General features: G+C 39.8%; 1 protein-coding gene across 3 annotated transcripts in view; it reads right to left on the reverse strand.

Annotated features, from left to right (window-relative positions):
- Positions 1-13,634: 13,634 nt before the first annotated feature.
- Positions 13,635-17,654, reverse strand: part of C9H11orf65 (chromosome 9 C11orf65 homolog) — a 66,654-nt gene continuing 62,634 nt past the window's right edge. For 2 of the 3 annotated variants that reach the window (XM_032360074.1, XM_032360073.1), the window contains exons 7-8: positions 16,932-16,987; positions 13,635-14,711 (exon numbers count right to left, since the gene is read on the reverse strand). In XM_032360074.1, the coding sequence (XP_032215965.1) occupies positions 14,560-14,711; positions 16,932-16,987 (208 nt within the window). In that variant the 3' untranslated portion in view covers positions 13,635-14,559. The remainder of the gene's footprint in view (positions 14,712-16,931; positions 16,988-17,654) is intronic. The other variant, XM_032360072.1, reaches the window with a different exon arrangement.

A 17,654-nucleotide genomic window follows, 5' to 3' on the forward strand; every position in this document is an offset into this window, starting at 1 on the left:
ATGCCAGAGGGCAGAACAAGCAGGCCCTGCTACAGAGCCTGAGATGCACACGCCCCTCATGCTCCCCTGAGAGAGGTGCGTGCAAGCTGGGCGCTCTTAGACCCAGAGGCACCAGGTACTCCCAGCCCGGGCCAGCGGCAAAATCTCAGTGTGCGACTGCTGCTTGGAACCTCTCTGGTGATCTGGAGCTCCCAGACAGCCGCAGATGCCGTGGTTTTGGGTACAAGCAGAAGATCCTGCATCCCCAGGGACCGCGACTCGGAACCTGCTCTGCCAGCGGCCAAGGGGACATTTATATGGGCTCTGCTACACCCACAGAAGAACAGACTGAGGCTTCTCTCTGAGAGGGAGGTCAGGGTGCAGTTTGCTTTCCTCTAAACCTACAAAAACCATCAAAAGTGGTCAAGGTGAGAGGGGGAGAAAAAAAAAAAAAGGTGAACAAACATAAAAACCTCCAGAGAACAAAAGCCTGAAAAAACCGGTTTCCTCAGAGCCCACCCCCTTGAGGGAGGCGGGAGGACTTAACTCAGGGAACACCATTGACTGAAAACCCATGTGGCAGGCCCCTCCCCCAGAAAACCAACCAGGAAAGAAAAAACAAAACAAAAAAAGACTACAAGAGAACCACCAACACTACTTCATAGGACAATTTTTATTTTTAATTTGTTCCCACTATTCTGGCTCATTTTTTTTATATAGATAATTTTTTAACCTATTTACCATCACAGCGAGCTGTCCAGTACATCAAATTCCATAATAACCTTCTAACCTGAACTTTTTGATGCATACACCTGTGTTTCTCTTTTGCATTTCTATTTTTTTGAATTTTTTTTAAATTTTAGTTTAGTTTAGTCTAGTTTATTCCTTTTTTATTTTTATTTTCTAATATTCATATAGAGTTAAACTTAAAAGTAATCCCCTTTCCCCAATCAATACTACCCCTATAGGTAAACCAATTTTGAATCCCCCTTTATCCTAGGAAAGTTGAGTCCTTTAACAAAGATATCAAGACACATCCAGGAAGGATCAAAACAACCCTCCTCGCCCACACTGAGGATTTATAACCACGCTCCCATCTTTTTCTTCCACCACTGTTTCTGTGTTTTTGTGTTTGTCCTGATAGTATATAAATCTTACACTTGGGGTTCTTTTTGACGAGGTTCTTCCTTTATTTGCATATATATATATTTTTCTCTTGTATATACTTTTATCAGTCTTTTTGTTTGTCCGTTTTTGTTTTTTACCTCATAAATCTTACCTTGGGGCCCATTTGGGCTGAACCTTCTCTTTCATCTTCCCTTTCTTTCCTGTCTCTCTCTCTCTCTCTTTTTTTCTTTTTCTTTTCTTTTTTCTCTCATTTGGGTGGGGAATCCTGATTGCTCAGAAGTGTTCCTGGGTGTACCCTGACTGCACTATGGTCGATACATCCAGCTACATCTTACAGAAGAAAAATACAAAGGATGGACCTTCCGCAACAGAGCTAATGGCTAATGGCTATCAACATAGACAATATGTCAGAAAGAGAATTCAGGCTAACAATTATCCAGGCAATAGCTAGGTTGGAGAAAGCCATGGATGACCAAACGGAATTGATTAGGGCCGAGCTGAAAGTGACGAGACAGGATGTTCACAATGTTAGGGCAGAGCTAAAAGCTATCAGGGCTGAGGTTCACAATGCTCTCAATGAGTTCCAATCTAATCTAAATTCTCTCAAAGCTAGGGTAACTGAGACAGAAAATAGAATTAGTGATCTGGAGGACAAACAGAAAGGATCAAGAGGAAGCCTGGAACAAACAGCTTAGAAACCACAAAAACAGAATCAGGGAAATAAACGATGCCATGAAACGTTCCAACGTCAGAATTATTGGAATCCCTGAAGGGGCGGAGAAAGAAAGAAGTCTAGAAGATATAGTGGAACACGTTCTTCATGAAAATTTTCCCAATCTCGCAAATGGAACCAGCGTTCATGTACTAGAGGCTGAACAGTCTCCACCCAAGATTATAGATTCCAGAAAAACATCAAGACACCTGATAGTCAAATTAAGGAATCATAATTGTAGGTATAAGCTCTTGAAAGCCGCTAGGACAAAGAGGCTCCTTACTTACAGAGGAAAGCCCATCAGAATAACTTCAGACCTGTCCACAGAGACCTGGCAAGCCAGAAAGGGCTGGCAAGATATATTCAGGGCACTAAATGAGAAGAACATGCAGCCAAGAATACTTTATCTAGTAAGACTGACATTCAAAATCGATGGAGAGATAAAAAGTTTCCAAGACCGGCAAGGCTTAAAAGACTATGCAACCACCAAGCCAACACAGCAGGAAATATTAAGGGGGGTTCTATAAAAGAGGAAAAATCCTAAGAATAGCATTGAACAGAAATATAGAGACAATCTACAGAAAGAAAGACTTCAAAGGTAACACGATGTCAATAAAAACGTATCTATCAATAATCACTCTCAATGTGAATGGCCTAAATGCGCCCATAAAGCGGCACAGGGTTGCAGATTGGATAAAACGACAGGACCCATCCATATGTTGTCTACAAGAGACCCATTTTGAACCTAAAGATACACCCAGATTGAAAGTGAAGGGATGGAGAAGAATCTTTCATGTCAATGGACCTCAAAAGAAGGCTGGGGTAGCGATTCTCATATCAGATAAATTAGATTTTAAACTAAAGACTTTAGTCAGAGAAACAGAAGGACACTACATAATCCTTAAAGGGACTCTCCATCAAGATGATTTAACAATTGTAAACATCTATGCCCCCAATATGGGAGCAGCCAATTACATAAGAAAACTGTTAATCAAGATAAAGAGTCATATTGATATGAATACATTAATAGTAGGAGATCTTAACACACCTCTCTCAGAAATAGACAGATCATCGAAGCAGAAAATCAATAAAGAAACAAGAGCATTGAATGACACATTGGACCAGATAGACCTCATAGATATATACAGAACATTCCACCCTAAAACAACAGAATACTCATTCTTCTCAAGTGCACACGGAACCTTCTCCAGAATAGACCACATACTGGGTCACAAATCAGGACTCAACCAATACTAAAAGACTGAGATTATTCCCTGCATATTCTTAGATCACAGTGCTTTGAAACTGGAGCTCAATCACAAGGAAAACTTCAGAAGGAACTCAAACACCTGGAAGCTAAAGACCACCTTGCTTAAGAATGCTTGGATCGGGGGCGCCTGGGTGGCTCAGTGGATTAAGCCGCTGCCTTCGGCTCAGGTCATGATCTCAGTGTCCTGGGATCGAGCCCCGCATCGGGCTCCTTGCTCAGTGGGGAGCCTGCTTCTCTCTCTCTCTCTGCCTACTTGTGATCTCTCTCTGTCAAATAAATAAAAATATTAAAAAAAAAAAAAAAGAATGCTTGGATCGACCAGGAGATCAAAGAAGAACTGAAACAATTCATGGAAACCAGTGAGAATGAAGACACTTTGGTCCAAAACTTATGGGATACAGCAAAGTCGGTCCTAGGGGGAAATACATAGCCATCCAAGCCTCCCTCAAAAAAATTGAAAAATCCAGAACACACCAGCTGTCTCTACACCTTAAAGAACTGGAGAATCAACAACAAATCAAACCAACTCCACACATAAGAAGGGAAATAATCAAGATTAGAGCTGAGATCAATGAGGTAGAAACCAGAGATACAGTAGAACATAGCAATGAAGCTGGAAGCTGGTTTTTTGAAAGAATCAATAAGATTGATAATCCATTGGCCACACTAATCCAAAAGAAAAGAGAGAAAGCCCAAATTAGTAAAATTATGAATGAAAAGGGAGAGATCACAACTAACACCAAGGAAGTAGAAACAATCATCAGAAGTTATTATCAACAGTTATATGCCAATAAGCTTAGCAACCTAGACGAAACGGATGCATTCCTGGAAAACTATAATCTCCCAAAATTGAACCAGGAAGAAATCGACAACCTGAATAGACCGATATCTAGTAACGAGATTGAAGCAGTGATCAAAAACCTCCCAAAAAACAAGAGCCCAGGACCTGACGGATTCCCTGGGGAATTCTACCAAACTTTCAAAGAAGAATAACACCTATTCTCCTGAAGCTGTTTCAAAAAACTGAAGCAGAAGGAAAACTTCCAGACTCTATCTATAAAGCCAGCATTACCCTGATCCCCAAACCAGGCAAAGACCCTACCAAAAAGGAGAATTTCAGACCAATATCACTGATGAATATGGATGCTAAGATTCTCAACAAGATCCTAGCAAACAGGATCCAACAGCACATTAAAAAGATTATCCACCATGACCAGGTGGGATTCATCCCTGGGCTACAAGGATGATTCAACATTCGCAAATCAATCAATGTGATAGAACAAATTAATAAGAAAAGAGAGAAGAACCACATGGTCCTGTCAATTGATGCAGAAGAAGCATTTGACAAAATCCAGCATCTGTTCCTGATTAAAACGCTTCAAAGTCGGGGCCCCTGGGTGGCTCAGTGGGTTAAAGCCTCTGCTTTCGGTTCAGGTCATGATCCCAGGGACCTGGGATCGAGCCCCGCATCGGTCTCTCTGCTTGGCAGGGAGCCTGCTTCCTCCTCTCTCTCTGCCTGCCTCTCTGCCTACTTGTGATCTCTGTCTGCCAAATAAATAAATAAAATCTTAAAAAAAAAAAAAAGCTTCAAAGTATAGGAATAGAGGGAACATTCCTGAACTTCATAAAATCTATCTATGAAAGACCCACAACAAATATCATCCTCAATGGGAAAAAGCTTGCAGCCTTCCCTTTGAGATCAGGAACACGACAAGGATACCCACTCCCACCACTCTTATTCAACATAGTATTAGAAGTCCTAGCAACAGCAATCAGACAACAAAGAGAAATAAAAGGTATCCAAATTGGCAATGAAGAAGTCAAACTCTCTCTCTTTGCAGATGACATGATTCTTTATATGGAAGACCCAAAAGACTCCACCTCCAAACTACTAGAACTCATACAGCAATTCAGTAATGTGGCAGGATACAAAGTCAATGTACAGAAATCAGTGGCTTTCTTATACACTAAAAATGAAAATACAGAAAGGGAAATTAGAGAATCGATTCCATTTACTATAGCACCAAGAACCATAAGATACCTGGGAATAAACCTAACCAAAGAGGTAAAGGATCTGTTCTCGAGGAACTACAGAACACTCATGAAAGAAATTGAATTAGACACAAAAAGATGGAAGACCATTCCAAGCTCTTGGATCAGAAGAATAAACATTGGTAAAATGTCTATACTGCCTAGAGCAATCTATACTTTTAATGCCACTCCGATCAAAATTCCACCGGTATTCTTCAAAGAGGTGGAGCAACTAATCCTAAAATTTGTATGGAATCAGAAGAGACCCCGAATCGCTAAGGAAATGTTGAAAAACAAAAATAAAGCTGTGGGCATCATGTTACCTGATTTCAAGCTTTACTACAAAGCTGTGATCACCAAGACAGCATGGTACTGGCATAAAAACAGACACATAGACCAGTGGAACAGAGTAGAGAGCCCAGATATGGACCCTCAACCCTATGGGCAAATAATCTTCAACAAAACAGGAAAAAATATCCAGTGGAAAAAAGGCAGTCTCTTCAATAAATGGTGCTGGGAAAACTGGGCAGCTATATGTAGAAGAATGAAACTCGACCATTCTCTTACACCATACACAAAGATAAACTCGAAATGGATAAAAGATCTCAACATGAGACAGGAATCCATCAGAATCCTAGAGGAGAATATAGGCAGTAATCTCTTCCATATCAGCCACAGCAACTTCTTTCAAGATATGTCTCCAAAGGCAAAGGAAACAAAAGCCAAAATAAACTTCTGGGACGTCATCAAAATCAAAAGCTTCTGCACAGCAAAGGAAACAGTCAAGAAAACAAAGAGGCAACTCACGGAATGGGAGAAGATATTTGCAAATGACAGTACAGACAAAAGGTTGATATCCAGGATCTATAAAGAACTTCTCAAACTCAACACACACAAAACAGATAATCATATCAAAAAATGGGCAGAAGATATGAACAGACACTTTTCCAATGAAGACATACAAATGGCTATCAGACACATGAAAAAATGTTCATCATCACTAGCCATCAGGGAGATTCAAATTACAACCACATTGAGATATCACCTTACACCAGTTAGAATGGCCAAAATTAGCAAGAGAGGAAACATGTGTTGGAGGGGAACTGGAGAAAGGGGAACCCTCTTACACTGTTGGTGGGAATACAAGTTGGTGCAGCCTCTTTGGAGAACAGTGTGGAGATTCCTCAAGAAATTAAAAATAGAACATCCCTATGACCCTGCAATTGTACTACTGGGTATTTACCCCAAAGATACAGATGTAGTGAAAAGAAGGGCCATCTGTACCCCAATGTTTATAGCAGCAACGGCCACGGTTGCCAAACTGTGGAAAGAACCAAGATGCCCTTCAGTGGACGGATGGATAAGGACGATGTGGTCCATATTCACTATGGAGTATTGTGCCTCCAACAGAAAGGATGAATACCCAACTTTTGTAGCAACATGGACGGGACTGGAGGAGATTATGCTGAGTGAAATAAGCAGAGAGAGTCAATTATCATATGGTTTCACTTATTTATGAAGCATAACAAATAGCATCATGGACATGGGGAGTTAAAAGGGAGTTGGGGGAAATTGGAAGGGGAGGTGAACCATGAGAGACTATGGACTCTGAAAAACAATCTAAGGGGTTTTAAGTGGTGGGGGGGTGGGAGGTTGGGGGAACCAGGTGGTGGGTATTAGAGAGGGCACGGATTGCATGGAGCACTGGGTGTGGTACAAAAACAATGAATACTGTTATACTGAAAATAAATTAAAAATAAATTAAAAACAAAAACAAAACCAGATTCAGGGTACCTGGGTGGCTCAATCAGTTGAATATCCAGCTCTTGGTTTTTGCTCAAGTCATGTGTTGGGTTCCATGTTTAGCGGGAGAGAGGGTTTGTGCTTTGGGATTCTCTCCCTCCTCTTACTTGTGCATGCTTATGTGCATGGGCGTGCTCTCTCTCAAAAATAAAAAATAAATAAATAAATAAATAAATAAATATTTAAAAAAAAATGTTACAGGTAAAAATCAAACATACAGTAATGATAGATTGATCACTCATATAGCCAGTATGGAGGCTGAAACACAATCAGTAAAATCAATTCTGTCTACAAAAATTAATCAAGGGATATAGAAAATAAAAACATGTAAACTATGGCTTCATAGACATAAAACATGGAGGAAGGAATAAAAATTGAGCACTTTAACAGTGTGTTTGAACTTAAGTGACCATCAACTTAATATAGACTGCTATGCACATAGGATGTTATATACAAAACTAATGGTGGGGCACCTGGGTGGCTCAGTGGTTTAAAGCCCTTGCCTTTGGCTCAGATCATGATCCCAGGATCCTGGGATCGAGTCCCGCATCTGGCTCTCTGCTCAGCGGGGAGCCTGCCTCCTCCTCTCTCTCTCTCTGCCTGCCTCTCTGCATACTTGTAATCTGTCTCTCTGTCAAATAAATAAATAAAATCTTTAAAAAAAAAAAAACTAATGGTAACCACAGATCAAAAAACTATAATATATACACAAAACACAGAGTTATCAAAGCATATACTATAGAACCATCAAACCACATGGGAAGCAAGCAAAAGAATAAGAAACAGAGAACTACAAAAATAAAACATTCAAAAAACATAAACTACAAAACATAAAACAATCAACAAAATGCACTAAGTATGTATCTATCAATAATTACTTTAAATGTAGGGGCACTGGGTGGCTCAGTCAGCTAAGCATCTGCCTTTGGCTCAGGTCATGATCCTAAGGGCCTGGGACTGAGCCTCGAATTGGCCTCCCTGCTCAGCAGGGAATCTGCTTCTCCCTCTGACTCTCTCCCTGCTTATATTCCCTCTCTCTCTCTGTCAAATAAACAAAGTCTTGGGGGAGGGGGGAATTGCTTTAAATTTAAATGAGCTAAATGCTCCAATCAAAAGACAGAGGGTGGCAGAATGGATAAAAAACAAGGCGCCCCCCCCCCCACTCCAAAAGAAGACCTATCTATATACTGCCTATAAGACATCACTTCAAACCTCAAGATACATACAGACTGAAAGGAAAGGCATGGAAAAAGTTATTCTATGCAAATAGAAGTGGAACAAAAACTGGCTTAACAATACACTAGAGAAGATAAATTTTAAAACAAAGACTTTAACAAGAGATAAAGGAGGGCATTACAAGGCGCCTGGGTGGCTCAGTGGGTTAAAGCCTCTGCCTTCTGCTCAGCTCAGATCCCAGAGTCCTGGGATCAAGCCCCACATCAGGCTCCCTGCTCAGCAGGGAGCTGCTTCTATTCCTCTCTCTGCCTGTCTCTCTGCCTACTTGTGATCTCTGTCAAATAAATAAATAAAATCTTAAAAAAAAAAATAAGGGCATTACATAATGATAAAGGGATCAATCCAACGAGATTATATAACTATAAATATCCATGTACCCAACACAGAAGCACCTAAATACATAAAGCAAATAGTAGACCAAAAGAAACAGACAGTAATATTAGAGTACTTAAAAACCCAATTAAATCAAGAAATAGATCATCTAGACAGAAATATCAACAAAGAAACTGTGGCTTTAAATAACACATTAGACCAAATGGATCTAACAGACGTGTACAGAACATTCCATCCGAACACAGCACAATACACATTCTTTTCAAGTGCATATGAAATGTTCTCTAAGATCACGTTAGGCCACAAAACAAGTCTCAATAAATTTGAGAAAATGAAATCATATCAAGCATCTTTTCTGACCACAGTGGAATGAAACTAGAAATCAATTACAAGAAAAAAATTGGAAAAAATACAAAGACATGGAGGCTAAACAACATGCTACTAAACAACCAATAGGTCAACAAAGAAATCAACAGGAAATAAAAAAAAATACATGGACACAAATGAAAATCAAATCACAATGGTCCAAAACCTTTGAGACAGAGCAAAAACAGTTCTAAGTGGGAAGTTTATTTTTTTTAATTATTTATTTGACAGAGATCACAAGTAGGCGGGGAGGCAGGCAGAGAGAGAGAGAGGAGGAAGCAGGCTCCCTGCTGAGCAGAGAGCCTGATGCAGGGCTCGATCCCAGGACCCTGAGATCATGACCCAAGCTGAAGGCAGAGGCTTAACCCACTGAGCCACCCAGGTGCACCTAAGTGGGAAGTTTATAATGATACAGGCATAACACAAGAAACAAGAAAAATTATCAAACAACCTAACCTTACACCTAAAGGAACTAAAGAAAAGAAGAATAAACTAAGCCCAAAGCTAGTAGAAGGAAAACAAGAAGATTAGAGTGAAAATAAATAAAATAGAGATTAAAAGAACAAGAGAGGGGCACCTGGGTGGCTGAGCTGGTTAAGCATCCAACTCTTGGTTTCAGCTCTGGTCATGATCTCAGGGTCATGAGATCGAGCCCAGTGTTGGACCCCACGCTCAGCATGGAGTCTGCTAGAGATTCTTTCCCTCCCTCATTGCCCCATCCTTGTATGCAAGTGTGCGTGCATGTACATATGCACACCCACACCCACACACACACACACACACTCTTTCTCTCTCTCAAATAAATTTTAAAAATCTTTTAAAAAAATAAGTAAAAGAATAGAAAGGACCAATGAAACTAAGAGCTGGCTCTGTGAAAAGATCAACAAAATTATCAAATCTCAGTGAGAAGTCTAAAATGAAAAATGAAGGAGGAAAAATAATAACTGACAACACATCAAGAGAACATCATGGAAAATTATACACCAACAAACTGGACAACCTAGGACAATCTAAAAGAAATGATTAAATTCTTAGAAACACAACGTTCTGATCTAAATTAGAAAGAAACAGAAAATCTGATCAAATCATTACCAGTAATTAAACTGAATCAGTAAACAAAAAATTCCCAACAAATAAAAGTCTTAAATTAGATGACTTCATAGGTGAATTCTACAAAACATTAAAGAAGGGTTAGTATTTATTCTTCTCAAATTACTCCAAAAAAAGACAGAGAGGAAAACTTCCAAGTTCATTTTAGGAGGCCAGCATTACCTTGATCCCAGAACCAGACAAAGACGCTTCAAAAAAGAAAACTATAGGCCAGTATTTCTGATGAATGTGTAAGCAAAAATCCTCATCTGAACATTAGCAAACTGAATCCAACAAAACAAAAGATTCATTCATCACAATCAAATAGGATTTGTTCTAGGGATACAAGGGTAGTTCAATATTCACAAAGCCATCAATGTGATACATTAACAAGAGAAAGGACAAAAACCACATTATCCCCTCAAAAGATACAGGTAAAGCATTTGTCAAAATACGACCTCTTTCATGATAAAACTCTCAATGACACAGGTATAGTGGGAACATACAGCTAACATCATACTTGATGGTGAAAAATGGAACTTTTCTTCCAGGCTCAGGAAAAAGACAAGTATGTCCACTCTCACCACCTGCCTTCAACATAGCACTGGGAAGTCCTAGCTGTAGCAACCAGACAGGAAAAAGAAATAAAAGGCATCAAAACTGTAAGGAAGGGGCGCCTGGGTGGCTCAGTGGGTTAAGCCTCTGCCTTCAGCTCAGGTCATGGGATAGAGTCCCATATGAGGCTCTCTGCTCAGCAGGGAGCCTGCTTCCTCCTCTCTCTCTCTCTGCCTGTCTCTCTGCCTACTTGTGATCTCTGTCTGCCAAATAAATAAATAAAATCTTTAAAAAAAAACTGTGAGGAAGAAGTTAAACTATCACTATTTGTAGAGGACATGATACTACATATAGAAAACCTGAAAGACTCCACCAAAAAGCTATTAGAATAACTCATAAATGAATTCAGTAAACTTACAGGATATAAAATTAACATACAGAAATGTGTTGTGTTTCTATGCGCTAATAACAAAGAACCAGACTACCCAGAGCAATCAGCAGATTTAATGCAATCTCTATCAAAATACCAACAGCATTTTCCCACAAAACTAGAACATGTAATCCTAAAATTTGTATGGAACCCGAAAGACCCCGAATAGCCAAAGTAATCCTGAAAAAGAACTAAGCTGGACGTGTAACAATCCCAGACTCCAAAATATACTACAAAGGTGCAGAAACAGAACAGCACGGAAATGGCACAAAAACAAACACATAGGTCAATGGAACAGGACAGACAGCCCAGAAATAAACCCATGGCTATACGGACAATTAAATGACAAAGGAATAAGAATATACAACAGGGAAAAGACATTTACTGCGATAAATGGTGCTGGAGAAACTGGACGTCTACATGCAAAAGAATGATACGACTGTGTTTCTACACCATACACAAAAATAAGCTCAAATGGATTATAGACCTTTATGTGAGACCTGAAACTATAATATTCCTAGAAGAAAACATAGGTAGTAATCTCTTAGACATCAGCGTTAGCAATGTATTTATGGATAGGTCTTCTCAGCCAAAGGAAACAAAATCAAGAATTAACTACTAGGATTACAGCAAAATAAAAAGCAAAGCAATGGAAACCATCAACAGAACAAAAAGGCAAATCTACTGGATGGAAGAATGTATTTACAAATGATATGATAAAGGATTAATACCCAAAATATATGAAGAACTTATACAACCTGACACCAAAAAAACCCAAATAATCTGATTTTAAAATGGACACAAGACCTGAAAGACATTTTTCCAAAGACATACAGATGGCTAACAAACATATAAAATGATGTTCAACATTACTAATCATCAGGGAAATGTCAATCAAAACCACGAGATACCACCTTACACACATCAGAATGGCTAGGATCAAAAAGGTAAGAAATAATGTGTTGACAAGGATGTGGAGAAAAGGGAACTCTTGTGCATTCTTAGTGAGAGTTTCAACTGGTACAGACACTGTAGGAAACAGTATGACAGTTTCTCAAATAATTAAAAATAGAATCATCATATGATCCAGTAATTGCACTACTATTTACTCAAAACAAGAACATTAATTTGAAAAGATATATGCACCTCTATTTTTAAAAAGATTTTATTTATTTGAGGGAGAGAACATGCAAATGCAAGAGCACAAGCAGGGGGAGCAACAGAGGCAGGGGAAGAAGCAGAACCCCCACTGAGCAGGGAGCCTGATGTGGGGCTTGACCTCAGGACCCTGAGATAATGACCTGAGCTGAAGGCAGCTGCTTACCTGACTGAGCCACCCAGGTGCCTAAACCCCTGTGTTTATAGCAGCATTATCTATAATAACAAAATGTGATAAACAGACACATACTAATATTACTTGGGCATAAAAAAGACTGACTTTTGGGGCGCCTGGGTGGCTCAGTGGGTTAAAGCCTCTGCCTTCAGTTCAGGTCATGATCCCAGAGTCCTGGAATCAAGTCCCACATTGGTCTCTCTGCTCAGCAGGGAGCCTGCTTCCCTTCCTCTCTCTCTGCTTGCCTCTCTGCCTACTTGCGATCTCTGTCTGTCAAATAAATAGATTTTTAAAAAAAAATCTTTAAAAAAAAAAAGACTAACTTTTGTGTCAACATAGAAGGATGTTGAGAGTATTATGCTAAGTGCAATAAATCAAAGACAAAAACTATATGATTTCATTTATATGAGGTATCCAAAAACTGTAAAGCAAACAAAAAAACAAAAGTTTAAATACAGAGAACAAACGGGTGGTGACCCAAGGACAGGTGAATGGGGGGTTGGTTAAAATACATGAGGCGGGGAATGCCTGGGTGGCTCAGTGGGTTAAAGTCTCTGCCTTTGACTCAGGTCATGATCCCAGGGTCCTGTGATCAAGCCCCATGTCGGGCTCTCTGCTCCTCGGGGAGCCTGCTTCCTCCTCTCTCCCTCTCTGCCTGCCTCTCTGCCTACTTGTGATCTCTCTCTCCGTCAAATAAATAAATAAAATCTTTTAAACAAACAAAAAATACATGAAGGGGATTAAGGGGTACAGACTTCCAGTTATTAAATAACTCAAGGAGATGGAAAGTACAGCATAGGAAATATAGTTAATGATCTCATAAAATAATATTGTATGGTGACTATAGTTATCATAGTGAGCATTGGGCATAGAATTGTCAAATAAGTATCTTGTGTTCCTGAAACCAATATAACACTGTATGTCAATTATATGTCAGTTATACATTTCTAATTTTAAAATACATTTATATTTTACATTTTATTTTATATAAATACTAAAAAAGAAAAAAACAGGTTCTTAATAAATTATAGTTTGCCTTAGCTATCACCCTTCCAGGTATTTCCCAAGGGAAATGAAAATATATGTACCCACAAAGACTCACACATGAATGTTCAATGTAGCTTCATTCATAATGATCCCAAACCGGAAACAACCAAATGTCCATCAATTGGTGAATCCCAAAATGTGGGATAGCCATATAACGGAATATTAGTCACTAAAAAAGGAATGAACTATGGATATAAGTGACAAGAAGGATGAATCTCAAAAGCTTTATGCTAAATGAAAGAAGCGAACCAAAAAAAGACTACTGATGGAATCATTCCGTTTATATGACATTCTAGCAAAGGAAGAACTGTAGTGATTCAAAGGAGATCAGTGGTTTCCAGGGGTTTAGGGGGAGGTGAGTGGACTGACTGCAAGGATGCACAATTTGGGGGTGATGGAAATGCTTTATGTCTTGAATGTTATATTAACATGAATGTATACATTTGTCTAAACTCCAACGGAACACTCAATATGGGAAATTCTACCTCAAAAAATTATATCACAATAAATCTGATTTTTTCCTTAAATATAGAGTAGATCCTCTGAATGCTGGTTTTTGTTTTTGTTTTTGTTTCAGTAGTCAAGGATACAAGCCTCTGTCAGTTGGATTATAGACAGATTTGTAAAGATACAGTGTGGAAAGTGGGATGATGAGTAGTAGGAAAGGTTGCTTCTGGGAACACAGAGTAATTTAGACTTGGAGGATGTGGGAGACCCAGCAGGTACCTCCACTCCTTTACTCCTCTCCTGTGGAAGCTGAAAGACAGATTTTGCTTTCTAGCTTCTTTAGCTAAGGGTGCCCCTGTGACCCAGTTTCATGTCAAGGATGCCTTAGGTGAAAAGGGCTGGGGTTTCTGGTAGGGCTTTGGCTTTCCTGACAATAGGAGACCTTATCACATTGTCCCATTCCCTTTTTTTAAGTGGGAAAAGAGCTCTGCCTGACATGAATGCACAAATAAAGAATGCTTGAGGTAAAGAGGAAAATCAATCTGAAGATTTTTTTGCACCTAAATGTATTTATTTAAGTGGGATTGTTAGAATACAAGGAGTAATTTCTACATTTTTCATGACCATTGGATTCAGTCTGATGTCCTACTTCTCTTTAGGCTTCCTTACTTAATTGAGCTATATAGATTCTGTGCCAAAAAAACGCAAGTCATCCCGGACAGAATAAACTCTCTCTTGACTATAACCAATAGAATCCGGGCTTGAAGGACTATAGCTCAGAAAAGCAGAGTACTTCATTTTTATATTCCATAAGTAGAATCAGGTGTTAGTCTAGTAGAATTTGACTTTTTATAAATATTTCCATCTAAATTATCTTCTGGTGTTCCCATTTTCTCCTCTGATATATCTGCATAGTCAAATCTTTTTTTCCATGGTTGCTCAAGTGTGTAACCTAAAGAGAAATGACAAACGTTTAGAAAGATGTCAGATATGACAAGGTGTAGACTCATTCAATATGTCTCTATCTCCCAGACCAGGTCTCTTTCACAGTCTTTCTCACCACTCTTAGAGCAGATACCTCTGTATCTGACTTAGCCAGAAATGTCTCAAATTTCCCAGTTCGTCTACTTCCAACAACATCATTGTCCATCTCTACAACAGGCTCTGCAGGATCTGGGTGTGAGGTTCGATCTACTACTAAGTAGCGGTATAATTTGGGGCAGGTTACTTAACCTCATCTGTAAAATGGGAATAGCAATAGCACATACGTAGCTCAAAATTTCTACGAGAATTAAGTGTGAGGGTGCATGTAAAGAACACAACAGTTAGTTGGGCATCGGCTTGTGCTCCACAATTAACTAGTAGCCGATAATGAAGAGAAGCCTGTTCTCTCCCTAGAGCTAGAAGTTTCTTATCTTCTCTGGATGTGATTTCCTTGTGCTTCTTCTTCCATGCCAACTGCTTCAGTGTGTCACCTTCCACTGACCTCACTGACAGGGCAAGTCCCCCTACTTAAAATATTTTTCACTTGATTTTATGCTCCTTCCAATTGCCATGTTATAACTTTCCTTCTTTTCACCGTAAACTCTTTTAACTCAGTATTTATATCCTCTGCTTCAATTTCTTATTTGTCATTCCTCGATTTTCTTTGATCTACCACTGAGAACCTGCCAGGTGCTACAGGTTGGGGATTCATATCAAACAGACAAATCCCTGCTGTCAAGTGAAGGTAGTTACCAAACACTGTTCTCTAGAAGGCCATGGACTGATTAAACCCCTCAAGTGGACACCACAGAGCATTTCTGAGGACCAGGCAAGAGGCTGGTGCTGCAGGGCGTGGGGGAGGGGCAGATCGGGACATGAGCAGGGTGGAAGGCGAGATGGGGCCGGAATGCTATGACAAAGTAACGACTGCATTCCAAGCACAGTGGGAAAGTATGAAACAGCAGAGGTGCTCATCGTTAGGAGTGAGGTTTCTAAAGCCAGCCTGCCTCCGTTCCAATCCTCACCCTCACAGGAACTGACTGTGTGCCCTGAGCAAGTAACTTCGTATCTTGCTTATCTGTAAAATGAACCTCGTCTTGGTGAGCTGTTCTGAAAATTAAATGAGTTAATTTTATAAAGCACTTTAAGACAGCACTTCCACATAGTCACTGCTAAAGAAGAGTTTGCTAAATAAACGTGTTAACTGTACTGACTTAAATCTGTAAAAGATCACTATTGTGTGGGCCGCGCCCCGGGTGATTGTCAGTTCGGAGGCCGTTGGTTGGTGGCCGTGAGTTGGGAATAGGTAGGTTAAGATGAATGACAAGCTAACATTTACAGAGCACGTACGTGTGCCAGGCACTATTCTAACTCTTCACACGTGTTATCTCTCATTACGTCACAACAACCGATGAGCTAGGTACTGCCGCTTTTCTCATTTTACAGATGAGGAAACTGAGTCAGTAACTTCCCCAGTACCACACAGATATCAAATGGCAGAACCAAAAATCAGAACCAGGCAGTCTGAATCACCACTCCACAACTGTAACCTACTGCCTCTTGCTGATAATCACAGGACAGAACCCATACACTCAGATTATACAATACCCATAATTAGGCTTGAGCTATGTTAGAATTCCTGATATTTCTAGGACATGAGAATATGCTTCCTCAATAGGCTATCACTTTCAGCTTCTCAGCACTGTGGACCACTGGCAGGACAAGTGGCACAGAACCTAAAAAATATTTCTAATGTTAAAAAAAATTTTTTTTTAAGTAGGCTCCATGCCCAATGTGGGGCTTGAACTCTTGACCTCGAGATCAAGAGTCACACGCTCTAAAACTGAGCCAGGCAGGCACCCCTATTTCTAACATTTTGAGGTATTTGCTTTGCCAAGTGAAGTCTGCTCATTAAAAATAATTACCATAAGAGCAGCAACTTTTCAAAAGGAGGATTTATTTTTTTGAACCATTTTATCCAACATAAATAAAATGAAAATTTTCTTCTATTCCCAAATAATAAGCCTACATGTAAAGGTAAAAAGGACCTAGCAAATTCATCTCCATCTATATACTGTGCAAGGTGCTGAGATGTAGGTGCTTAGAAATGTGTGTGTGTGTGTGTGTGTGGAATGTGTCATTCTGTTCACAAGAATTCCCCATAAAAGTATTGCTAAAAATCACCTACTTTTGAAGTTATCTGAAGAGTTGCTTGTAGCAATTTCCTTCCAGTTGGCAATATACCTAAGCACATTATATGGGCATTCATTAAATTAAATCGGTGTATTAGTGATAAATTGATCTCTTAGTACTTGTTATATTACTTCTAAAATTTCACTTTCTCTATGAAATATTGGATTGATAGTGACAAATGCACAGGTTCAAATGTTTAGTTCTCATGACTGTTTCATCTCTAGCTACACCCCCGTATGGAAGACAAGGTGTTGGAGGAAGAATAAAAATGGTGCATCTACCCTCTACCATAGTTATGCCCTCTGATCTCCCTCCAGCACAATCTTCTCATTCTATCCTGTTCCCCTCCTGCAACGTCCTGTGTGGAGAGCCATCCAGCAGATGCAAGGAGTCACGTAGACGAAAATGCCTGAAGATTAAGGAAGTGAGAATGATTGGCTAGGTAGGGTATGGGTGCGCTCGTGGCTAACACATGAACAGCACCAGGAGCCAAGAGAGAAATGCATGATTACTGCTTGAGAACAATAGAGCCCTCTGTGGTTACGTAAGGGTTCACGAGGAGACTGTGTGCACAGGGCAGTGATTAGATAGCTGGGCTGGACCGCCTACATGTATATATTGCCAGAACTTGCTTGAGACGTCAGACGCTAATAAAGAAGTTTGCTCCTCATCACGTTTGCGGGTCGTTCTTGCTGGCGAGAGCGACAACTGGTGCCGA

Source organism: Mustela erminea, chromosome 9 (genome assembly GCF_009829155.1).
Source record: "Mustela erminea isolate mMusErm1 chromosome 9, mMusErm1.Pri, whole genome shotgun sequence".
Taxonomy (NCBI): domain Eukaryota; kingdom Metazoa; phylum Chordata; class Mammalia; order Carnivora; family Mustelidae; genus Mustela; species Mustela erminea.